The 26,195-nt window shown below is 35.8% G+C and overlaps 1 protein-coding gene across 17 annotated transcripts in view; it reads left to right on the forward strand.

Moving 5' to 3' along the window:
• Positions 1-26,195, forward strand: part of CASK (calcium/calmodulin dependent serine protein kinase) — a 225,864-nt gene that overhangs the window by 165,175 nt on the left and 34,494 nt on the right. For all 17 annotated transcript variants that reach the window (XM_074814527.1, XM_074814528.1, XM_074814532.1 and 14 more), the window contains 4 exons: positions 14,995-15,072; positions 17,281-17,361; positions 23,099-23,287; positions 23,816-23,894. In XM_074814527.1, the coding sequence (XP_074670628.1) occupies positions 14,995-15,072; positions 17,281-17,361; positions 23,099-23,287; positions 23,816-23,894 (427 nt within the window). The remainder of the gene's footprint in view (positions 1-14,994; positions 15,073-17,280; positions 17,362-23,098; positions 23,288-23,815; positions 23,895-26,195) is intronic.

Here is a 26,195-nt window from a genome sequence, read left to right on the forward strand (position 1 = left end):
GCCAAAGCTGTTCAAAACAAGGGGGAAAAAGGAGCCAACTACTTGCCAAGTAATTTATATTCACTCTGGGCCAAATCCTGCAATACACTAGCATATCCTAATGTGGGCTTATTGAATAGTTTCACTGTGTGATTTTTTTTTTTCATAATTTTAAAGAATCCCTCTATTGTGTTGAGTGGTTTTTTCCTGTACAAAAGTTACACAATTCATTATTAAAAACTTAATTTTTTTTACTGGGGAGAGTAAAGAAAAGAGCCTTCTAGAATCAACCATTTAGAAATATTCACTACCTGAAAAAAATGTATTGTTTAATAATTGATCTTTCTTGTAAAGTAAAACAGTAACTCTGGGTTGGACAGATTTTATTTTTTTCTTGATTCTGATAGAAATGAGATGATCAAAATTTTGGTGAATGCTGTAGGTCATTCATGTGTGAGACTTAGAACTGTCTGGGTTTATGCCTATATAAAGCTTTATAGATTGTTTCATTCTGGTATCCAATTTAGAACATAAAGAATGTAATAAAGTTAAGTAAAAGATATAAATAACTTTATGGAGAAAGAGAGTTAAATTTAAGTAGTGAAGCAGCTTTTTATTACCACTGACAGATTTTTAAAACTCTTTATCAAATGCTTGAATTAAGTTTGTTGTTTTTTTTTTTTTAATTGACTTTCATGAAAGAGACCCTGGGAGGCATTGCTGCCTTGTGTCAGCAGTACTGATAAAGAATTTGGAAATAAATGTGAAGAGGTTACTAATTTTGGAGGCATTAGTGTCTGGCTGTTTTCTGTATCATGACTAAAGATTTTACTTTAATGATTATTTGTTTTGAAAAGTATACTGGGCTTCAAGGCTGTGCCTAATGGGGAAGATCTTTACACATTATGTTTCATCTCTATCAGTGCATCAAAGGAAGCAAGGTTTGCTAAAAAGTAAAACCAGAAGCTGCTATTTTATGCAGCTGTCTATATTGAAGGAGACAATAGAAATCATTCTCCTATTGAGTCAAGTAGCTTGGTCACCTCTCCAGGGACGCTTTCTGTGGGTGATTCTGAATGCAGATGTCGTTCGATTTACAAGTGAGACTTTTGCTCAGCAGGCGAACAATATCAGCTTTTGTGTGACTGGGGCCTCTCTGTGCTACTGGCTTTGTCTGCGTCTGTCTGTCCTGAGTCACATAGTTCTCTAGGCTGATATCTTTTGGCTGTTAATTTAAGAAGTTCGTTACATTATTTTCACAGATGGAATTGTTAAGGTAAGTGTTGTTATATCTGCAAGTATATCTGGGATAGAAGTGTTATGAACTTTCTTAAAAGTTTACCTTTTGCTGGCATAACACATTACACAGGTACAGTTTTAACAAAATGAGATTAAATAAATTTTGGAGTAGCTATATGTATCATATCTATATGTGTAGCCACTTCTTCCCTTTAGAGTTTAATTTATATTCACAGTGCATATATTCAAGGCATACTGATTTTTCAAGAGAATCTTACTTCTGTGTCTGTTATCCTTTGCTGATAATGGTAATGTTTCGAAGGAACATGCATCCATGCATACTTCAGAGTTCCCTTAGTATTTCTTTTGAACTCAGTCATCCAAACAGATTTGGTTCTGAAGTCCAGACTTTTAAGGAAACATATTTTCTCTTTTGCTAGAATGAATGTTGTTGGGACCTCAGTTTAGCCTCTTACACGGTTGGTTAAAGTTTTCTGCTGGATTTGGTTTGGTTTGTTCTGTTTACCCTCTCAATCTTGGACTTTGGCATGATAAATTCGAACATCTTTTGTGAAAGTAGCAGTTATTCAGCGGTGTCTAGCCGTGGCTGATACTATAGTTTTCTGTTTGAAAATGTTTTAAACTCTTCATACATTTATGCCTGATTTGCTCTTTTCTGAGCAAAATGTGTTAATTTAACAATTCTATTATAAACTTTGGAAAAAAACAAAGCAAGGGACAATTTGATTTCTATTTTCAGGACACTTTAATTTCCTTCTTCCTTTTTTTTCTTTCAAATCACAAATAGACTGGTGGAATATCTGTCATATGATATAGGAAAGAAAATAAAACCAGCAGCTGTGTATAAAAAGCTTAAACATTTTCATGAATTATCTAATTTTTCTATGTTTTGATTTGAATAAGAATGGCTTTCTATGTGGGTCACATAGTATGGTTCAAGTTTTTTGGATCAGCATTGGTCCTTACCCTCTTGAATACTGATTATGATAAAACTAATAAGTGGAACATATTTTAGTGAAACATGAATGTGTTTCTTTTGCAAAAAAGATCAGAAAGTGTATGTGTGCAAGATGACTTGCTAACTCCCTCAGAATGTGTTATGCTTATGTGAAATAATCCTTTCTCGTTTTTAAAACACCTTGTTTTCCTATTTTTAATTATCCTTTAATTGATATGTTTGTAAGAAAAAAGCAAATGGAAAGTATTTGTTAAAAAAAAAAAGAAAAAGAAACTATGTTGGCAGGAAAGCACCTTGCTATTTGGGGAATCAAATCTGGCTTTTATCCCAGTCCAGCAGAGGCAGCATGCTCAGTCCCAGGCAGTGGGAGGGACTGTCTCTCGTACTGCAATGGAAACTCCTTTCCCAAGTAATGTAGAAGGAACAATGACCAAGCCTTAGGGAGAGCTGTTTGAAGAATTCCTTCAGCAGGTGGGCTGGATCATCATCACCAGTGCAGTATGCTTTTTCTCTAAAAGGTAACTTCTCTGGAAGGCCATATCTGAAAGAACACTAAAAGCAGGGGCTATTGTAGAATTTCTTCTGCATTATTTCATAATCATTCTCTAAAATACCTTCCATTTTCAACTTCCTTTATATCTTTGCATGTCATTTTCTGTGTTCCTGGGATATGTAGATCACTGTGCTAGTCAGCATCATCTCATTGTATTCTTGTTCTTCCTGTTTCTGTGTCTTACAAATTTATATAGAGAATTTGTCTTACATTTAGTCTTCTAAGCAGAAACCAATTTTGTTCCATGTTTTTATAGCATGTTATATAATATGACTGCATCTCTTAAACACAAGACTAATAAGAGCTAACAATAACTTTTATATTAAGATTAATTTTTGAGAAATTTATGTATCCATCAGTTTCCAACAATGCAAAATTCTGCATTGGATTCCATGACACTGTGATAGTTGCTTTGTTGCTCTTAACCTGTTTTCTTTCTAACCAATATTCTGTCATTTCTGAGTATTTATAAGCATAGTACTGATGTGGTGATCAAGTGAAATTCAGCTTAATAAAGTATGTACTTTAAACGAGAATTTACTATTTAGCCTATTCCTCTTGGCCTAATGTCATCTTCCCTGTGTCAATGGTGTGTCATTTTTAGTGTCTGTGCAAGTGTGTGTGTGTCTGTGTGCACCAACATATCTTACTCCAAAAGCATAAATCCATAGACTTTTTTTTTTAGTATGTGGAACTAAAAATTCCCTTGATTACAGTGTATTTTCATGTTACTGGGCCATGATCTGTCAAAGAACACTAGAATTGTATTCCTGGTCCTTGGAGAACATTTAATTAACTTCACTGATACTGTTTTGAGGTAAAGAAGATCATTTTCATATTTTACTTTCTACATTTTCTTTACTTCTTTTTATATTGAGTGTAGTTCAAGTTAGTTTCAGTTCCTTTTTAACCATAAGGGCTACCTGTTTGGGGTTTTATTCCTTATAAAACTTCAGATTCTCTGATTTGTTATTTCTCCAGTAGCTTGAAACTTACTCTTGAGAAACGACAAAAATAAAAAATGCTACAGCTCCTGGGATACAGTCCACAAATCTTGAATAACACTTCTGCTTTGTCGGCGCTAGGAGCTTTCTTGAATATGGTATTTCAGTCTACGCTTAGTTTACATTAAAATACCCAAAGGTAATGTAGTAACAGCCCAGTAAGCTATGCTTCTATCTTTGAAGTCAGTCAGGTCTCACTGCCTTCTACTTCCAGTTATTCAAGTAGTTGGTTGGTACATGTTGGCAGTTCTTTGTGCTAATGAGCTCACTGCAGTATATTTTTTTTCTCAGTATGTCATTACAAAAAATTTACATGGATAGGGAGAAACAAAAATGGTTGTTAGTCCAACATTAGCACCTCCTAGTGGAAGATATGCTCAATGTCACAAAGTAGGTGAGAAGCTGTGTTCTTTGCCAATCCCCTGTAATCATTGTGGATTTAACTAGTTTTATATGGATTCTGTATCCCCTGGAATGAGGTTCGTGGTCATTAGCATCCTTTTCTTCAAGATGGTGATCTAGTCCTGACGAGTTAATTGGGAATGAAGCCTATTTAGGCTTAACCTGAGTCTGTAGTTCCTGCTATAGGTCATCAGTCCATATTGGAAGGGGAGGGAAAATGGGAGCAAAGTTTATTCTGTGGGGTGTATCGAGGTGTTGTCCATGTAACATGACTCTTTTTATAGTCCTTCCTGTGTTCAGGGATTAGTTTTCCCTGGTGCTTATAGAATCATATAATAATTTAGGTTGGAAAAGACATTTAAGGTCATTGAGTCCCAGCTGTTAACCTAGCACTGCCAAGTCCACCACTAAACCATTCCCTAAGCACCACATCTACACATCTTTTAAATACCTCCACCGATGGTGACTCAACCACTTCCCTGGGCAGCCTGTTCCAATGCTTGACAACATTTTTGGTGAAGAAATTTTTCCTGATATCCAATCTAAACCTCCCTGGCACAACTTGAGGCCATTTTCTCTTGTCTATCACTTGTTACCTTTCAGGAGGTTGTAGAGAGAGATAAGATCTCCCCTGAGCCTCCTTTTCTCCAGGCTAAACAACCCCAGTTCCCTCAGCTGCTCCTCATAAGACTTGTGCTCCAGACCCTTCACCAGCTTTGTTGCCCTTCTTTGGACTCACTCACTCCAGCACCTCAATGTCTTTTATGCTTACTTTTACCTGATCAGCTGCTTGGTGTCATCTTTAAAAGGTGGTTGGTTTGCCTTGTTTTTGATAAGATCAGCTTCAATTAGATATCTGATACAGCAAAAAAATTAAGTGACTATATTATTGAAATAATGAGATTTTTGTGTCCTTGAAATTACAAATATGTTAAAGTACCTTGTGAAATAACGATCTCAGCCCATGTCTTTCACAACAGTACTACTGGTACATTCCAGAATGAGTGAGGTTTTTTTACTGGAACCATTGAATTTCATTGTGTTGATTTTTCTGACTGATGTGCTATTTTTCTTGGTACTGCTATGTGCAAAGCATCTCTCATCCTAGTTTTACTTCTTTCATCGTTCCAAAAGAAGTTAAAACTTTTGCAATGTGAACAGAGAAAAATCTGGTTTATGATATAGGAATGGAGTTGAGACCCAAAACAGAAAAAAAATGGCTGGAGGGACTTGTGGCAGAGAGTTCCTGAAATAGAAAAAGATTAGATGGCATACTGAAGACATATTGTGTGTGTAGTGGAGGACTGAAGGGTACCCTGGATATCTCAGCTCATGGCAGCAGAAATTGAAGAGTTCTCACCTCCTTTGTGGAGGTAGGAAAACTTCTTAGTCAGTCTACTTAAATCTAAATAATTTTTTGTTTTTTCACTATGATTTTGAAGTGTAGCACATATTTATTCAAGATTATTCAATCTCAGGCTTTGCTCCCCACACTTTCCAGTTTGAGAGAACATATGTTTACCTACATGTATCACATATGATCTAGAATTTTGCTAAATTGAAACCTCTTCCTCTTTGGCAAGCTGTGTAAATGTACTGTCTGGCATATCTTTTAACATCTGCTATCACTTGTTGAGCACTCCAGCTTCTACAGTCAATAGAATTTTTATGATGAGTATTAATGTGGGTTTTTCTTAAAATATTAGACAAATTACTAGATTAGAGTCCTAATTTATAATTAAATATAATGCTGTCAGATACTGGAGTCTGGTTTCATTATACATGAATGAGGCATTTAGTGGCACCTGAAATTAAATAGAAGGAAATAATGTCTTGTGTGATTTTGAGCAGTAATGTAACTGGTTATTATCAGTACTTACGTGACACAAATTAAAAAAAAAATAAAAAATAAAAAACCCTATTTGTAAGTATGAAGCAAATCAAGAGGCACAACTTAAAAGGACGGTTGTGGAAAAAAAAAAAATGCACATACCCTGCAGTTTATGTTGTAAGAATATAGTCCTTTCCTCAGCTCTTTTACCTCTGAAGTGTGAAGGCTTTTAATTTACAGAGTAAGTGCATAGCACATGGTAGTTTCTGCCATGTACAATATATTGTACAGTAGAACTAAAATTTGTTCATTGGTTATGTATGCTGAAGGTAGAAAGTTAGACCCTTGCAAAGAAATAGAACATACAAGTCAGATATTACTGAACATCTTGACACTTGACCATGTGGTCTGAACCAGTATAAGCATAAGTGTGTCTTTGAATCTGCTTTTAACTATATCAGTTTAAAAAATAAAATTAGATCAAAGATTGCTTTAGAACAAACTGTGAAAATATTTAATGTTTTATGACGGTAAAAAACAGCGTGCCATGTAATACACGTAAGTAGAAATAGTTCCTTTATCATTTTAAAAGCTAAAATTGCTGCTTGTCCAAACTAGCAGTATAAGAACTACAGTTTAAAAATGGTTACACCTACATATGTAAGCACAGAGGATTTAGTGTATGAAGCTGCACAGATTTGTATAGTCTTAGTTTCAGATTGAACTGTGTGTGATTTCCCCACAGTTCATGACTGCCTGCAGTTTCACTACAGGATTGTAACCTATTCAGAGAATTTAAACTTTGACACATTTTCACTTTTTTAAAGTTTTGATCAAAAGATAGATACAGCAGATACTCCAACTTTAGCTACATAATAGAATGGAAAATTTTTTCAGTGCTCTATACCTTAGCCTTCTAGTTCCCCTGGTGTTTCCAAGCATAGAAAATATGTCAATGCAAGATTTAGATTATAAAATACTGAGTGGTAACTTATGTAATGCCACTTGGCATCTTTGCCTATTGCCAACACTGACAAAGGGCTGTATGCTTTCCTTCCAGCTGTCATGTAACCTGCCAACAGACCCTGTCAAGGCAATGAGGAGATTTTCTTTCAGGGTTCCTTTTTACCCCTTGGATTACTATGAAAGCAGTGCATACATGGTCCTTTGCTGTGCATTTCTTAGGGGTTGGGGGGATGTGTTTTCTTTCTGAGAGGAAGCCTACATTCATTTCAGGGTTTCACCTTAATAAAATAGATGCTGTATCTGTCACCTTCTGTCCTTTAATTTATATTCATCCTCCCTTGATCGTTTGTGCTTTACTAAGCTGCTGTTCTGGCAACTCAGTAGGACCGCATCTGACAGGCAGTGTTTGTTGTCATGTATAGAACACTGAAGGGTCAAGGAATTTTGTTCTAGCAGTTCTTGAAGTAGATCAGTTAATGTATTTCCTCCTCCTCCAGTAGTAAGGCATTGACCACTAAGAAACATGTGGTATCATCTGCATGCATCAGAAATGTGGTCATTAACAACCTGCTACATGTATTAAATATTTTCCAGCTGGCATTAACTTCATTGGCATGTCAGTTTTGCATGGTCAGAATTTCAGCTTCTGTCTATGCAATACAATGAAATTTGTCATTCTTTCTCTCTAGAAGACAATTGTTTGCCAATTGTGTGCAAGTGGGAACTGAACTAATATACAGAGAAAAATGTTTTGCCCAGTTTGGTTAAGTTTCCTTCCCTTTCTTCTTCCCCCCAAAAGTTAAGTTCTTGATTTAAAATAAAACAAGTGAAGAAGCCCAAATGTGGAGTGATCCCAAAAAAAGGAAGCAGCTTGGAGGCAAAGTTGAAATTCGATAGGGTTGGTTGAGTTTACCTGGCATCATTTTTTCTTACCTGTTGTTGTAGGTAAAGGCATAAGAAAATCTGGGTTTATGCTCATTTCTGACACAGGTAGCAGCAAGTTTAACTCTGTTCTACAAGTGACACATTATGAATACGTAAGAATGCAGATGACTTTTAAAAACAAATTACAGCTGGCCTACATTTTGCACATAAAAGTTCTTCTAAAAATTGAAAGAAGACTATGTGTATTTCAGTTCTATCACATAAATAATCAAAATTGAAGTGAAATTCAGTGTTCTCTTTGCTACTATAAGAATTTTTTTACATAAAAGATAATTTGTGTGTTGCCTGAATGTGAATATGTAGAAAGAAATTGAGTGTTTCAAATCAGCATAAGCTCTGTCAGGGTTACTGAAAGTCTGAGTGCCTCAAGTAACACGCTGCAGTAATGGCAGCTGTCAGTTCTGTGACGTGACAGAAGCAAACACTTGTCTGTTCAGACAGAATTAACGTACTGCTTCAGACTGTCTTGTTCTGCGAATACTGTGTCAGGAAATCTTCATTTTAGCTGATAAACTACTTCTTGAAACCTTCTATTGAAGTAGTTTTGTTCGCTGTTTAATTGCACAGCATTTCACTCTAAGGAACTTGAAAGAAAAAAAAAAAAATGTACTCCTACAATAAGTGTATCACAGAAAAAAGTTTGAAGCTGTGAAGGGCTGTAACCCGTAATGCTCTAGAGGTCACAAAGTAGGGTCTTAAATGTGCTTCAGACTTTCATACAGGACAGGACTGTAACGTGTGCTGTAGAATTATGCTGGGAAATTACTGTTTGGTCATTGATGCTAAAATGGTAACTGTGGACTTCAGGCACAGTCCTTAACAGTGAAAAACAGAGGGTTTAAAGGAACAAGCTGTCTTTAAACAAAGTTGAACATAAAGCCCCTGCTGACTGTGACCTTGTTACTCAGTGTGTTTTCCAGTAAGAATTGTTACCTTCAGGGATGTGTTTCCTTGAGAGTGTGGAATCCCAAGAAAAGAGGCACCCATGGGAAGGTTATAACATTTTGCATGGACAAGGAGATGTGCAACAGAACTGGCAGAAGAAAGAAGTGGTCTAGCAATTATCGAATTAGCTCCATAATTTTAGCGCTTCTTTGATACTACTGCTTGTGGATATTATTTTGTTTGGTAGGCCATGGATTTCTTTCAGATTTGCAGCGCATGAAACCTCTGGGGTAAATGGTGTACCATGATGGGGAGTTGTGAAAGGTTACAGAGCAACAAGCCTATTGTTAGTAAATGTTGCTGTGCAAGGGGCAGCACCTCCACCTGAGAATTTTTAGATGGTACAAAAACCTAAAAGTGATGAAAGCCAGTCCTCTTAATATCACCATGTTGCATATGGTTATATTGTTTAGAAAGCAGAAGTTGAATATATAAGGATATGTTTTAATGATTATTTTTAGATATTTCAATTTGGGGACTTAAGATTTGAGGTTGGCAACCCAGTTTCTGTCTGCCTGAATTATAACTGAATCCTCACAAAATGTGTATTTGTGTTAAAAGATCAAAGGGTTTTATGCTCTAGCAGTTCGGTACCCCTTGTTTTAACAAAAGTTTCTCTTTGTATCACAGAAACTTCCATATTTTGGATAGATAAAATACTTACTGATTTCACTGTATGATCTAACTTTGATTACATTTAAGATTAGACCAGGCAGTGAGGCTAAATTTCTCCTAGGTGTGATGTATCTAAATTTTTCAGTGTGACATTGAATGGAGGTTGTGTTCGAACAGTTTTGTGACTCCTCTTACAGGAAATGGTTAAAAAGATATTTCTGCACATGTGAAAAAGTAGTCAGAGGAGAAGAGTTTGTTGTTTTGTCTCGACTGCCTGATTGTGGATTAGGCTTTGGGCTGTCTGCTTTTAAACACCAGAAGAAACGAGTTCCCTTTATACAGGCAGAAGGCTCCTAGGAAAGCTGGTCAACTGATAGTGACGCTACTTGACTTGTTGTGGGTATTCTCTTCATAGCATTTGCGTTTCAGCATGCAAAATTTAAAGCAAAACTTGTCTTTTTAAGAAGCAGTAAAATTCTGTTAATTAGCTATAATGTCAATTTTTGTTTGTTATATCAAGTTTTGTTAATATATCATTTGTGATTGTTAAGCTTTTCTAGAGCAAGCTCTTAATTTTGATTTTCTGTGTTATAAATGCAGAAGAACTGATGCTGAGGAGTGAGACTGAGATGTAAAATATTCAAAAGTCCGGAAATTCCAAAGATTACAATTGTTGATGCATTTTGCAACAATTATTTTTTCTTAATTACTAGAAATTTTTAATTGTTGCATTTATGCTTATTGCTGAGTGAAATTGTTGGAGGTTGGGCTACTGGGTGAGGGGACAGAGTTATTTGCTTGAAAACAGAGCGTCCCAGCAAAAAGAAAGCCCATCATTAGGGCACATACAGATTTTGACCTGCTGGAAGTCTGTTGGTATTACGTAGAAAAGCATTCTGTTGACGACAGTGAAGAATGAACCGGTTCATTCTGTTCCACAAGAAACCACCTTTGGTATGGTCCCTGAAGGACTTACTGTTGCAGGGCTGCTGAAAGACAACAGCCTGTAAAGACTGGTTTTCTGTGGTTAGAATTCTGTAGCTAACTGCACGTAGTACTGTGTTCTGTACAGGAGTATATAAAGCCTGGCTGTAATTGTCATTAATGTTTACTTTAATATATGATGTGTGCAAACAGATTTTATTCAGAGTTTTCTTAAACATTTTGTAAAACTTTCATGTTAAAGGTGTGTTGGATTCTTATATCCAAGGGAAAAAATGTTGTTCTTAATGTGTCAGAATGAAACCTCTAAATTCAGATGCTTTCAGCGACAAATTATGGAGCTGTAAATTCCTTCTTCCAAATTGCTTCTGCTATAGCTATTGTTTAAGTGCAAAAATATTTTAAAAGTACTGGCAAAGTTTTTTTCAAAGATTGCAAAGAAGCTAGGACTGCTTCACCAGTTCTGGTGTATTACTGCACAGTATAAGCTTTGCTCCTCTTACCAGCTTCTGCTGTCTTCTGGCAGAAAGCTTCTAATCATCTTCTGTAACCAGTGAAGACTAATTATTTTTAGAGTTAATATGTTTTTTGAAATAGGCTTAATAACATAATGCTAAAAAATTCTGTGCAGACTGAAGACACAATTACTAAAATTGGAAATGAGAGATACAAAATATTATCCTGGATTCGTCCTTTTGTTTATATGAGTACATACCAAACAAGAGACTTGTTTAGAACCAGATTTTTTTTTATGTCCAAAAAAAATTCTGTGAAAGCATTGTTGGAATGGTATGTTGAAAACATTAAAATATAAAGCAATACTAAGAGGTACTAATACTTCCTTTATTTCTGGGTTTACTTATTATTACTTTGTATGTTTTTAAACGTATGTATCTTGGCTATATGTTCTTATTTTGCTTTGACTACATAAACAGTTAATGTAGAAATAGTACTTCTGATACAATCTTGTACATAATATTATTTTAATTTCTCCTAAAGATGCATTAGAAATACCTAAGGACATGTGAACCTGAACAAGATAAATGGTTCATGAGGTATTGCTGTGTATGTATTTATAGATTTGAAAACAGTATTGTCATTTTACTGTCTTCAGTGTGTAATAATTGCATTTGTCTTGTGTATTGTAATTTGTACTACTACTCTCCAAAATATTTTAGTGCTATAATGCATTATACCAGAGACAAATTGCATGGCCTGAACAAAAGGTTTTTTCCAGATGAGATGTGAAAATAGACAGAGACAGTTTGGTAATAATACTGGTTGTCTCCACTATGAAATTCTTCTGTTGCTATCCTCAAATGTCAATAATAAGTACAGCTCTTTTGTTGTTAAAAAGGGATTAAAAACAGGTTTAGATCAAGACAGTGTTCACCATCATTTCAAGAACCACAATTAAAACCTAAGAATTTGTAGCCCATCTATAAAAAGACAAAAAAACCCATGACATGATAAAAGCCACGGTCAGCTCCTGTTTTAAAAATAATTCAGAGCACAGAGGTAGTAACAACTAGCTGAACATCTATAGTGTGCTTAAAAAAATATTGTACAAGAATTAACAAACCACATTTTTCTTTGTCATTTGGATTTTCTCATGTGGAAATCTTCTTTCACCATTGATAACTTCACATACAAAAATAAATCTTTCACTACTGCTATTGGCTCCCTCTGCGATAATTCATAAAACACCAGTTTTATTGATATAGATATCATTTTCCAAGAAATAACAAAATAAATTATTTACAGTGAAATTTTAAAGCTTAATCTGTTGTTTGTGGAATATGTGGCTAGGAGAAGCAATTTTCATTATGTAGCCTGGTCCACTTGTAAGCTAAAATCTCCATGAACTAACTTGGAGTATACCATTTCAAAAATATCGGTTTCTGATTTTTTAAAACTTCCCAAGAGAGGAAATCAATTATACCTTTAATTGCATTTCAAGTTGGAGAGGTTCAAGTTTCTTTTCAGATTTATTGTGGGTTTTATTTGTTTCTTGCTTTTTAGAGTTAAGATTGGACAGAACTTTAGAGAAAAACACATTATACTCATGGTAAAAATGTAATGTGGTATAGGTTGTTTGCATAGTGTTTCCATTAGATCCTGGAATGAGTGCCTTCCACTGTAATGAGCTTTGGAGGTAGAGTTCCCAAGAAGATTCTCTAGGAAAGATCTGCTCATGCTAGTGAAGCTACCAAAAATACATCCTTTCTCTAGTTGAGGCTGTCTTTTACCTCTAGAAACAATGAATGGATCCCAATGGCTTGGGTAATATATAAGCTTTAAGCCTTTAATGCAAATATGAAGGTTTTTTCCTTTAAGTACTGTCAGAGTCTCTCCTAATGGTTTGGTGCCTTGGAAGCAAATCTCAGTAAGTAGCAGTCCTAGAAGATGAAATTAAATTCATGAAGGCGCTGTGGAAAAATAAATGGACCCTTGTTTAGTCTGAACTTTGCCTTGATTTTTTATAAACATTCTTAGATGCACTTTGCTTCCTACTTTTCTTTTTGCCTCCTTTGCCTCAGAAGATAACTCTCCCATGATAGTGATAAAAAATTGTTTCTATAAACTGCTGATTGTTTTGGATCACAGTAACATAGTGACTTGAATGAAGTCAGCAACTTCGGCAACTTAGCTTTTAAACAATTACTAGAAATAACTAATAAAAATATTCTCATGCTAACTTTTCTGTAATTTCGCTACTCTTAAACAGGATGTGTGTGTGACTTTCAGAAAAATACATTCAATGATATTCATGTTGGATATCATCCATTCTCAATAGCTCTTTATTCAGTACACAGTGCTTGATGTAGTTTCTTAACAGGAGTATAAATGTGATAATAACTTGGAGTTGCTGGGGTTTGGGTAGGTTTTCTTCACTTATTTAAGAAGAAGTAAAAACAAATAATTGTGTACACAACTAAAATACCTCCTAAATCATAAGCTAGCAGAAAGCTTTCATTTTAAAAACTTCAACAGTGGTCAAGGCTGCTTAAACTACTCAATACAGCAGTGTTTTGGCATCACAAGGTGAAGTTGCTGGATGTGGAAGAAACTGAATTGACTTTTCTACTTTTCTTTCCCCAAGATAGTGGTATAACTGTCCTGCAGACAATGTTTTTTGGAAGTGACATTGTTCCCTTTTTTTTGCATTTATTTGTGTATGGACTTGAAATGTTCAACATATGCATTAGATTGTTAAGGAATACAAGGAAAATGATGATATTGGATTGCATTTATTGCAATTTACATCTCTTCTAAAACTGAATGATATTTCATGTGAGAAAGTGAAGATGGTACTTCTGTAGCTTGACAAGATTGCCTTTTTCTAACATCCAAGGCCATCCTCAGCCAAACAGTGGAGCTGTAAGCCTCTCAGAGGAAGGTCCAGAGAACTCCTTGCTGAGAAGCCTAAATGGGGGGTCCTTATCAACTCATCCTTTACAGTGTTAGGATTTCCTGAAGGAGTTAGAGTCCCTTGTGTATTTTCAATGTTTGTTTACATACACTATTTTGAATTTGAGTTGAATTTTGAGTATTTCCAAAGTTGACAGATTCTACAACTTCCCTGGGCAACTTGTTGCAGTGTTTCACCACCCCCACTGTGATAACGATTTCTCTAATATCCTAAATATAGTTATTTGTATCTTTTTTTCTGTCTTAAAACTAAAAACTATTTTAAAGAAGTAGTTTAACATAAATAGGAAATAATTACAGGGATGACCATCTTTATATTGTTTGAAATGTAAGCCAAAAGGGTTTTTTTATTTGAAAATAGTAATTATTGCAGTGCCTGTTTATTCTTAAGTATACATTTATTCCTTTAAAATATGCACAATCTGTTAGGTTTGTATGAAAGAAAACCTGTAATATCTATCTCTAATTTCAAACTGAAGATAGATCTTTCTCCTATTGTGTTTTGCAGAGTTGAGGGTTTTTTTAAAGTTTTTCTTTTAAAAATTAACCTGCAAGGTTTACGATTTCCTATTTAAACACATTGGCATTCTTCTGTCCAGTACAAAATCCTAGTAAAATAAGCGTACTCTTTTTTCTGAGCACTCATTCTTGGAAAGGTTTGTTTTTCTCTTCTCCAAAGACTGGCTTTTGTAGCGCTCTATCTTCAAGAGCATTTTCCCATATTCTGAGATTTATTTAAATTACTGTTTGGAATTTTGATTACTTGATTTATTAAGAAAAGTGGGATATGCAGATTGATTTTTATAGCAGAATGTATGATTTACAGCATTTATTCAAGATTCATATGATCACTTCTAGTAGAAGAATATAGTTTCTGTAAAACTGTAGAAAGAGCAAGGGTGGTTTGCAGAATCCCTTAACCTCTTGAACTTTCCCATGTCATCCTATGAACTCTGAATCTATGGCACTGTTCAAATCAGGAAATGTTTAAAAATGAAAAGCCAAAACCCTAATGCTAGATTTTGTATACAGAACATCCGTGGGTCTTGCAGTTTAACAGTCATCTTAATCATGGTAACATAAGCAGGCTATTGTTAGCACTCACCATTACTTTATGTAAAGTAGCATATGATTTCAGTAGTTTGTTTTCTTGTTATTTCAGCTTTATGACAAAATAAACACAAAATCTTCACCACAAATCAGGAATCCTCCAAGTGATGCTGTACAGAGAGCCAAAGAGGTAATGGCTTTAAAATATATTTTTTTACTTTGAAAGTTTGATTGTATTTAAAGTGGAACATTTTTTTCTTCATTAAGATACTGATAAAGTATTCTGGCTCATAATCTGAATTATTTCTGGAATTCTACCATTGCTCACTTAAGTTACATAACGAGTTGCATAAACTTGCAGAATTTCATTATGTCTGTAAGGATTATATATATTACTCAGTTTCATCATTTAACCTTTGCTGCAACAATAGCAGTATTAAAAGGAATACTCCTCTTGGGTAAATGCAGTATTTTTCATGTTCAGTTTATTTATCTGCAGCAGACGTTTGATATTTATGACTTAGACGCATAAAAAGATATATTTCTAGGTATCAGCTTTTTAAATAGAAAAACTGAGTTTATCATGGATAAACTAAGAGCAGACCTAGAAATGCAATGAAGTGTCCCATTAAGAACAAAGGTAGACACAGATGTTCTTAATACTTATACCTGAAAAATAGTATTTTATTTGTTTATTTATTGCAAGTAGTAAAAAAAAATAGTTGTATTATATATTATCAGTAAAAATAAGTACAATTGTTGGGAGTAATGTCATAGAAGAACACTGTTTATAGTGCTATTAAAATAGAAGAAACAGGAAGACATTAAAATACTATGTAATACCTGAAGTCACGATGATAGGCACCCTGAAGTCCTATTCTGCAAAATTTTCTGGCAGTTAATCCTGGAGGTGCTTCCAGAAGCAAAATACTCTGCTTTCATTGTCCATGTAGTTGCATGTGAAAATAAAGGTGGAAGTGCGTGTGCTGTGTGGTGCAGTAGACACACTGGAGGGAAGGGATGTGCCATCCAGGGGGACCTGGACAGGCTTGAGAGGTGGGCCTGTGTGAACCTCATGGAGTTCAACAAGGCCAAGTGCAAGGTCCTGCACACGGGTTGGGGCAATCCCAAGCACAAATACAGGCTGGGGGATGAGTGGATTGAGAGCAGCCCTGCGGAGAAGGACTTGGGGGTATTAGTGAATGGAAGACTGACTATGAGCCAGCAATGTGCACTCGCAGCCCAGAAAGCCAACTGTATCCTGGGCTGCATCAAGAGAAGTGTGACCAGCAGGTCGAGGGAGGTGATTCTCCCCCTCCACTCTTGTGAGACCCCCCCTGGAGTACTGTGTCCAGTATGAGAAGGGCAGAGACCTGTTGGAGCAGGTCCAGAGGAGGCCACAAAGATGATCAGGGGGCTGGAGCACCTCCCTTATGAGGACAGGCTGAGAGAGTTGGGGTTGTTCAGTCTGGAGAAGAGAAGGCTCTGGGGAGACCTGATAGCAGCCTTCCAGTACTTAAAGGGGACCTACAGGAAAGATGGGGAGGGACTCTTTATCAGGGGGTGTAGGGATAGGACAAGGGGTAATGGTTTTAAACTGAAAGAGGTTAGATTTAGATTAGATGTAAGGAAGAAATTCTTTACTGTGAGGGTGGTGAGATGCTGGAACAGGCTGCCCAAAGAGTTTGTGGCTGCCCCCTCCCTGGCAGTGTTCAAGGCCAGGCTGGATGGGCCTTTGAGCAGCCTGGTCTAGTGGAAGGTGTTCCTGCCCATGGCAGGGGGGTTGGAACTAGATGATTTTAAGGTCCCATCTGACCCAAACCATTCTATGATTCTGTGAAGTATACAGTTTCAGGCAAATGGGTTAAAGTTTATTTACTCCCTCCTCTTTCGCCCAATGATAAGCTGAAGTATGGCTCTGATTTTATAAATTCTGGAGCTTGGAGGTGGGGTAGCAGATGGACCACCTACACTTGATGTCTTTAACAATTTAATTTGTGGAGAGAAGGTTTTATGAGTATTTTTAATTCTGCTTTTAAACCGATTGTTTAAATAAATTGAGACCATGTGTGAAAGTAGCAATTGGTGGTGGTGATGTGTGTCACCTATTAGCACTTCATTTCTGTCTCCATATATTTAGCTGTTGGAGGAATATTGTCAATTAAAAAAAGAGCAACTGTTTCCTTCAAATTTCTGCTTTAATCTCTCTCAGAAAGAAAATTGAAATGAGGTCTTCTATTCTCTTGCGGGGAGAACATTCTCCTAAGCCCTTTCCTGTCAAAAATATTTTATAGAAACATTTGGATATATTCTAACTGACCAGTGAGGGTTTTCATTTGTTTGATTAATAGCTTTATTTAAAAGAAAGTTATTATTGGCAATTCTGCTTACTTTGCAGGTATTGGAAGAAATTTCATGTTACCCAGAGAACAATGATGCAAAGGAGCTAAAGCGTATTTTAACACAACCTCATTTCATGGTAAGCAAATACTACTCTAGTTGGGTTAATTTTTTTTTTAATATTCTTTATATTAGAAGAAGTAATTTCCATAAATTCTGTCTAAAATCTGCAAGTGATGAAACTATACAATACAGTACACCTACTAATAAATATTTCTGCTGGTGTGGCAAAATAGTTGCTATTACTACTACTGTTGGTTCCTATTGCTGTGCTGAAAAATGACAGCAGTTTGGAGCAATCTATGGAGTCTTTTGAGGGGAGCTGTGTTGCACCTAGAAAGAAGAATGAATCCTTTTGGATGTCCATAGGTAGAGCTAGAATCCTTCTTTTTCTTTTTCCCAAGGTCTTGTTATGATAAAGGTGTGTGAGTTCATTGAAAATAAGTGTTTGTTTAACATTATTTTACAATACATCAATAGGTTGTACAATCTAGTGAATTTGTGTTACATATCAACTCCTACTCTGTCTGTTTCACAAACCTGATTTGTGGGCAGGAATTGTCAGGGATGTGACTGCTTAATAACTTGGTTCAAGTTACTGAAGTCCAGTCTTTCAAAACTGCTTAAAGGATTTCTTTTTGTTTATGCTGTGGATGAAGTTCATAAATTCAGAAATAAAAGTGTTTCCTTAATCTGCTATACACTATTGTCAGTTTAAAATCATGATTTGACTTTCCCTAATGCAAGGATTATATGCAGGGGGCTTTGTGGAATTTGCTCACCTGAAAGCTGAATTACTGTAAGTCTGAAGGATAAACCTAATTTCCAGGAAAGAGTGAGCTGAAACCAACCTCATACTCAGGTATAAGATGAACTCTGGATAGCTGCATGTCCCAGTGTGTTCTTTTGATGGCCACTGTAGCTTTGGGTGCATTGATTTTAGTACTTTAAATCAGATCAGGAGTGTGTTTTTGAAGTGAATCTCCTGATTGTCCCCTTACAGTGCTTTGGCTTGTATCTTGTAAGGGTCTCTGAGCATGCAAACTAGACTCCTTTCAGATAAAATTAAACTCGAAGATGTATGCCAGAAGCCAGTGTAATCCAGCAGCTAATGGGCATTCAGTCCACAGGGCAAGATGGAAGCTGGTCAGATGGAAGCTGCAATGTGTTCAGTGTGTACATCGGGTCCTCACTAACCCAGTTGTTTTACTTGTTGATTCATTCCTATTTCATTGCACTAACTGCTAATACAGATACTGGCTTTTTATGTTGTACTCAGCAACACACTGGTATGTCATTGCCTGGAGATGATACCTATCCTGAAGTCTGTAACAAATCTGGGTCATCATTTTACAGGAATACTTGCTTGAAATAGAACATAAAACAAGGTGGAATGGTACTCAGCCATATTGTAAGAAAGATTTATTTTTTTTTAAAAAAGGGGAGGGGAAAAACCCAAGAATAATACTCTCTGGTACTCAACTTCTTTATTTGGAAATCTGATAGGTTCATTTGACTTACCTTTTTTGCATAATTACCGCACAGTATTGCAGAAACTTTGGGCGCTGTAGAGAAAGAGCATTTTTTAAGAATAAATTATTTTCAGAGTAGACATCAATAAAAATGATTGCAACATGTAAAAAATTCGTGTATCAAATCAAGTGACAGGAAAAGTGAGTTGGAAATCATCTTTTATAAGTATCTCTATTTCTGCCTGATATCCTCATAAATTTAAAACATCTGTCAGAATTCTTTTCCTGTAATTCTATAAAAAGTATTTTTTTATAAGGACTAAGCTGCAATTCCATAACAAGTATTTTCGATGAAGAGTAATTTCACTAACTTAGTCTATGGCATCCTAAGCTAAACTGCTAGTTGATGGAGTCCCATCCCTTCGTCCCCTGTTTCATCCTCTCCCTTGCAATTATTTTGACATTCATCTGACCCTGTATTTTGGTATTGCACTGTGCTAAACTAGTAGAAAACTGCTCCAACAAAACAATTTAGCAAAAAGAATTAGGGACAAATGTAATACTGCTAGAGCCAGAATGAGCAAGGGGACAGAAACACGCAGTCCAGGTTAGGGAGGAATGGCACAAACATGTATAGCAGCAGTTAAATCAGCAGGAACCATACCTGTAGGGTGCAGATACCAAAGAGTCTCCAGATGCCAAAGAGGCAATCCCATCCTCTCCCATCATTCACACTCCTGCTCCCACATACACCTTTTATAAGGTTGCAGACCTTTCAAAATTATTCTTTTGTATGGGGCATTCTGCCAAACTTTCCTTCAGAGCCAAAGCCTTTAAAATAGATACTATTAGGAAGGGAAATAATTGTATAAAACAATATTGTCAGCCTACACTCATGTGTTTACTAAGCATCATACAGAGCAATACTCTGGTTAGTAAGTTGCTGAGCTTTGACACACAGAGACTGAAGCAATAAGGTGTGGTAAGTAAGATGATGTGTGTTAACACCTCTATGATAACAGTATTTTACTATTATTTTTATTATTATCTAATGTGTATACCTAATCGGAAGACAATGGAGTATAGGCTGTCTCATTTACTTAAACACAGTATTAGTGGTTTAGACTAGGTGTAGGCCTTTACAGAACCAAAGCCAATAAAGTATGCGTTTGTAAAGTACTCTTATTGGCACTGAGATCTTCAAGTTCAAAGTCTTTTGTTGTTTTAGTTTGGTTTTACCCTTGTGTGCCTTATGGAGTAAGGAATAAATTATTAATTTAGTCTGTACATGGTTAACATTTTAATTTAAATAAATGTATGTAAATTTTGCATAAAGGTCTTTCAGCAGATAAATGATCTAAGAATTCTTTAAAAGATTATCAAGTACCTCATTTGTTGTGTATAAATTTCAAGGAGCTTTTATTCCATTACACAGCTTTGAGTAGTTTTTCAAATGTTGCCAGTTCTATCTGTAAAAGGTTCTATGATATATGTTTACTATGTGGCAGCAATTAAAGTGTTTGATGTACTAGGAGACTTTTACTTAAGTTTTACCCATCATCATGTGCCTTCCTACACTGTTCTTTGCAGATGATGATCCTGCATTATGGTAGAAAGCAATTTCACAGAATCATCTAGGTTGGAAAGGACCTTGAAGATCATCCAGTCCAACCATTAACCTAACACTGACAGTTCCCAACTACACCATATCCCTAAGCGCTATGTCGACCCTACTCTTAAACCCCTCCAGGGATGGGGACTCCACCACCTCCCTGGGCAGCCCATTCCAACGCCTAACAACCCGTTCTGTAAAGAAATGCTTCCTAATATCTAGTCTGAACCTTCCCTGGCGCAACTTGAGGCCATTACCTCTTGCCTTCTCACTAAACTTATTTTCACCAGGATTATCTTGTTCTGCAAAAGAGAGACAGGAAGAAAAAATCAAAATTAACACAAATGCATGAAAACATCTTTAAGTAAAGTCCAAGAGTAGCCTTTATATTAAATCTTTTCAATATTTAAATTGAGCTTGCTGTACTTCAAGATCTGGTGTCTCTGAATCTGTGTTAATTTTTGTTAACACATTTAAAAGTCCTCTAGTATAATTATGAACCTTTAAAAATGTTCAAATCACCATATTTTAAGCTCCTACAAGATGTATATTATTGCTAAAAATATAATATAAAGCAAGGCAAGTACTGGATGTGAAACAAATGTAAGGCCCTGAATTACATAAGCAATGTAATATTCAAGTATGGAGAGTATAACAGATCCTGGTGGGTGCATGAAGTTGAGTAAGTAGCTTTGAGTAGATTGAGCTGAAGGAAGCACAGAAGATCATCCTACTCTGTTAAAGAGTGCTTACGCCCAAGGCCAAGACCACACTCCCTCCTAGAATGGATGTTTTTTATAACAGCCAGAGCTAAAGCATGATTGCATATGGCTGCTCTTGTCTTATTTGGGACAACTGCAGTGTTCAAATACTATAATGAAAATTAAGCTAAATCCCTAAACCCATATAGGAGTATTCACAGATAAGTTTACACCCAATTAAATAAATTAAGAATTGATTTAATTAAAGTGGTTTAACTTACATATATGGTCCCAATTTCTAATATAAAATGTTGCTTCAGTAGTACAGACTAATGCAGAGGAGTTGTTGCAAGTTTGGTTGACAAAATAAGATGAAAAACAGAAAATGCAGATAAATGTTAGTATTTAACTAAAAATAGTATTTGTGTAGGTGGGCTTGAAACACTGGAAAAACAAGGGGGAATGTGGGCAGGGCATTGCTAGTTTAGCAAATTCCATTCCACCATTATAATGCTGAATTCGCAACTATAGTTTGAAACTAATTTAAGGAAAGGGAACTTAAACTGTTTATGAAGTTATCGTTTATAATATGGTACACTTAAGAAGTGCTACCTTGGGAACAAATTTAGGATTTTGTAGAGGCCATGAAAATCCCATTTCTGCCTTGAATTCCACTTCAGAAATACATCTTGTAGGGATGGTTTTTATCACTTTTTTTCAGTTTAATTTCTGCTTAAACATTTTAATTGAAGACTAAGACATTGCAGCGTCAGATTTCTCTGCCAAAACAAATTCTAGATGGTCAATCTCACTTGCAAGAGTGATGGGTTTTGCAAGTTAAGAGTTATGAGCATTTAAATTAAAATTAACAAGGTGTTAGCTATAATACAGATTGACCTAACTGCAGTGGTGGCTGATATCTCTGCTAGTATAGAGATATTGTAAGAACTAGGCTTGATTTATCAATCCTTATCTGAGAAGCCCGTCCATTTGGATATAGAGGCAGGACCTCTCTCTGATCCTTGATGAGTTAGTGTAGGAGTAGAACTAACATGTTCACATATAAATCGTATTTCGTATTTGGACAGAAGCAAGCTAGCTGTAATATACTCATCATTAAGAGTTGAATGCAAACGTGGAATGGATGCGATACAGGGCTTTTAAAGATATCCTGGAGAACAGTGGAATGTCATACCATAAAAAAGCCTGGTACTATTGAATAATGCTTTGCAAATGTTTACGCTTTGTCCAACTTTTATTTCATAGTACTGTGTTACACTTTTTACAGTTATACAGGCTTTATGTCTTTGCCCTAGCTTAGTGTTCTTACACAGTCAGTTGTTCTGCTTATCAAAGATATTTAAATACATTTAATCAATTACGTGTTGTACCATTCTTTGCATCAAGAAGTAGAGTAAAACTAGTACAGTAGTATTTGAGCAGTTTGTTGGTTGATTGTAATTTTCATCAGTCATTTTCAACTCACTGTGGTTGTGCTGGGTCCCTGCTCTAGGGAAAAGGGAGGATATGGAATTGATTATGCTAGAAAATAACAAAAAACAGTATTTCATTCTTTCAGTCAATACTGATCCACAGTCTGTCTTTATTAGAATGAAATACCACGGGATCTGAATACCTTTCCATTTTACTAGGGTAATTATTACAGAATAGGTAGCTTTCTAATTCTGTGTCTAGGCACATAAATAATGATGGCTTAATTCTGACACCTTGCAGGTGTCAAGAAGATGGGGAGAGGGAAGTAGCATCATTCTCATTGAGGCATCTACAGTAGCAAATCAGATTTACTCATGAAGATTTCAAAGGCTAGGTATGATATGTGTGTGTGCATTTGCAGTCTGCTGAAGTTTATCTTAGACTCCTTTAAGGGAAAAGTTCCTATATAGACAGTGAGGCACAAATATCTTGGATTTCCTTTAATTTCTGAAAATTTTCAAAACTACTTATAAGGAATGAGTGGAGGGTATCAGAGATGATAGAAGTCTCATATTTTGTTGCTGTAATCTCCTCTAGGCCTTACTTCAAACTCATGATGTAGTGGCACATGAAGTTTACAGTGATGAAGCGCTGAGAGTTACACCTCCTCCCACCTCTCCATACTTAAACGGAGATTCTCCAGAAAGCGCCAACGGCGACATGGATATGGAGAACGTAACACGAGTTCGACTGGTGCAGTTCCAGAAGAACACAGATGAACCAATGGTACGGAGAGAACCTCAGTATTTTTCTTGACTCTGTACTGGTAAAGACCAGTATTATAATGATTTTAATGACAGATTCTGCACTTTGAGGTAGAGTTGCCAGTATAATTGGAATAGTTGAGCAGCCATTGTAGATGCTTATCCTCCTGTGTATATCCTTAACTTAAAATGCTATGTGTACATTCATACTACTGCTGTACCACCAGAGTTGGTTTTGTTTAAAAACAACCTTGTAGTAGTTATAGCAGATAAGGCTTTAAACCAAACTGGACACTTTGCACTTCAAAGTGCAAAATTACATTTTTAACAAACCAGAATCTTGTATGCTTATATATTAAAGTATTGCATCTTCACTTATAAATAGTATCTGTTTTCATTGCTCATACTTAAGTGAAGGCAAAGTTTTTATTTTGACCTTAAAATTTATACCCTGCCTTCAAGCTTTTAGGAGAAGTGACTGTTCTTAACCACTTAAGAATCACACTGCTTAATCTTTTATTTTAAAAGTATAAACATTTCTTTTTTGTAGGGAATCACTTTAAAAATGAATGAGCTGAACCATTGCATTGTGGCAAGAATTATGCACGGAGGAATGATTCACCGGCAAGGTAATCATGTGTCATGAATAGTTTTGTCTTCAAACACAATTATTTTGATCATTTTGTACAAACTGTGTAACAGTACATACTCCTCATTTTGATTGCTACTATTCCATAGTGGCGTACCTCTGTATCTGGATGGAGTCCTGTTAACTGCCTTTATTACCTTCCAGTTGCAGATGTCTGCCAGTGTTGGGATGAGGGCCCACTATGTTTCATTTAGGCCTTAATTAGGATAGTGGCGGTATAGCTCGGTAAGAGATTGAAGTGCCAATAATTTCTGGAGCTGTACTTATTTAATCCTCTGGTTAAAAAAAAAAAAAATCCTTATACTACTTACAGGACTTTTCCTTGCAAAAACAAAAGAGCTTTGTTCAACAAAAAATTTAAATTTATCCATGTATTTTCACACAATTCTTGAGGATCTTTGTACTTTTGATGTTGAGGCTCATAAAAATGATTTTTGAAATAAAAATATTTCTTGTGCCTAGAACTTGAACCTTTGTTTTCTCTATTATAGCAAACCCTGCAAACATGCATCTTTTTTCATCTCCAGTCTATTCCCTTTTTCCATTTTGTGGGTCCAGATCAGGTGTCAAAAATAGCTGGGCTTTGTCCTACTTTAAACAGATGAACTTCCTTGCTAGGTTGTTAGCTGCAAGTTTGGATTGCACCCTTAAAAAGTTTACTTTAGTTTTTACAGTTTGCCATCTTTTTCTTTTGCTGAATACAAAAATTTTCATCATTTGTCAGTCCAAAGTTCCTTCTAGCCTACTGTTCGATTTCAAAGGAAGCTAGGAACAGGTAATTAGGAAGACAAAACATAAAACAGGAAAAGGGTACAGCGATCCTTTCCCTGATATATTCACTTTGTCTCCTTGATATGATCAAACTTGTCAAGAAGCAGGAAAGAGAAAACTTTTCATACAAGCAAAAGTGCAATTCATATAGACTTCTATATTCCTTTAGAGGACCCTCTGAATTTAAATTTATTTGGCTTCTAAAAGTGAATTCTAGGAGGAGATTGCTCTAAGATTCACAGGAAGAAAGTTTTCTTCCAACTGTACTTAGGTAGGGGTGATCCTCTGCAAAGTATTGTTTCACGTGACTGTGTTCCATAACAGGGGTAATAAAACCTTTAAAACCTGTGAAAACTGGGTAAAAAATATAACTGCCCATTAAAAGTCTGTTCTTTTATTTTTTAATTGTATAGCGTCTTTTATTTCTAAAGATTTGGGAAATTTAACCTATTCTATATGTGCTTTGTCTAATGTAGCTCTTATGCACATAGATTTAGTTCAAAAAGGACCTATACTTCAGCGTTTCTGTAGTATTGTCATTTTTTTAAAAATGTTTCTAATTTTGTTAGTGCTCTAGATGCCTCTTAACTTCACTGCTTCATTCAACATACCTATATTTAGAATATTTTTACTGAGTAGAACAACACAAATGTAAGTTGACATAGATCTCAAGCACAACACGTGTTTGAATCCTATTGACAGGGTCTGTGGCTTTTACTTGTTTTGGGGGTTTTTTATGTTGTTTCTGCTGTGTCCTTCTGCTATATGGAAAACTGCCAGGCAATAACAGCAAGGACCAGATAATAGATCTACTGGGAGGGTTACAGGAACTGTATAATTTCAGATCTAGTAATATTAAGTACAAACTGCACAATTCCCAATTACGAAATAGTAGCTGCTCTGAAGTCTGCCTCCTGTCTCTATGCCAGCTGTATCTAGTCCTGATGATTAATAGCTGTCAGTCTTCAAAAGGTAGGGGAGTTGAAACGGGAAGGTAGGCTTGTAAAGATGCTATCTACCTGCAACTTCCAGAGGATTCAGCTCAATGAAAATGAAACACCAGTCATTAAAAAATCAGTCTTTTTGTTGACCTGTCTGCTTTTTTAGGATGAGTAAATTAATTTTATCTTAGACCTCAGGCTTTTAATTATGTCTTGGCTTTCACCTTTGTGTCAGTGCCTTAACTTAGCTCAGTTGCCCACTCACTTTTTACCTGTGGATACTGTTTAGACTGCTCATACTGTAAATGTTATTTTCAGGGGATCTGCATATAGCCTGAGTACACAGCAGCTGTCAGTATCTTAGCCCATGGGGGTTTTGCTGCTGACTGGTTTTGGGGCATACATGCTTAAATGTGAATTCTTTCTTAAAATGCATTTAAGAAGAGTCCCAATATGGCATTTTAAACGATTTCCAAAGAACAAAGAGGACTTATTGGCTGCCCATGTAACCTCGCCAGAAAAACAGCAGCTGTACATTCTCGAAGTGATTTACTGTAAAACTCAAATCA

This window comes from Strix aluco, chromosome 2 (genome assembly GCF_031877795.1).
Source record: "Strix aluco isolate bStrAlu1 chromosome 2, bStrAlu1.hap1, whole genome shotgun sequence".
In the NCBI taxonomy this organism is placed as follows: domain Eukaryota; kingdom Metazoa; phylum Chordata; class Aves; order Strigiformes; family Strigidae; genus Strix; species Strix aluco.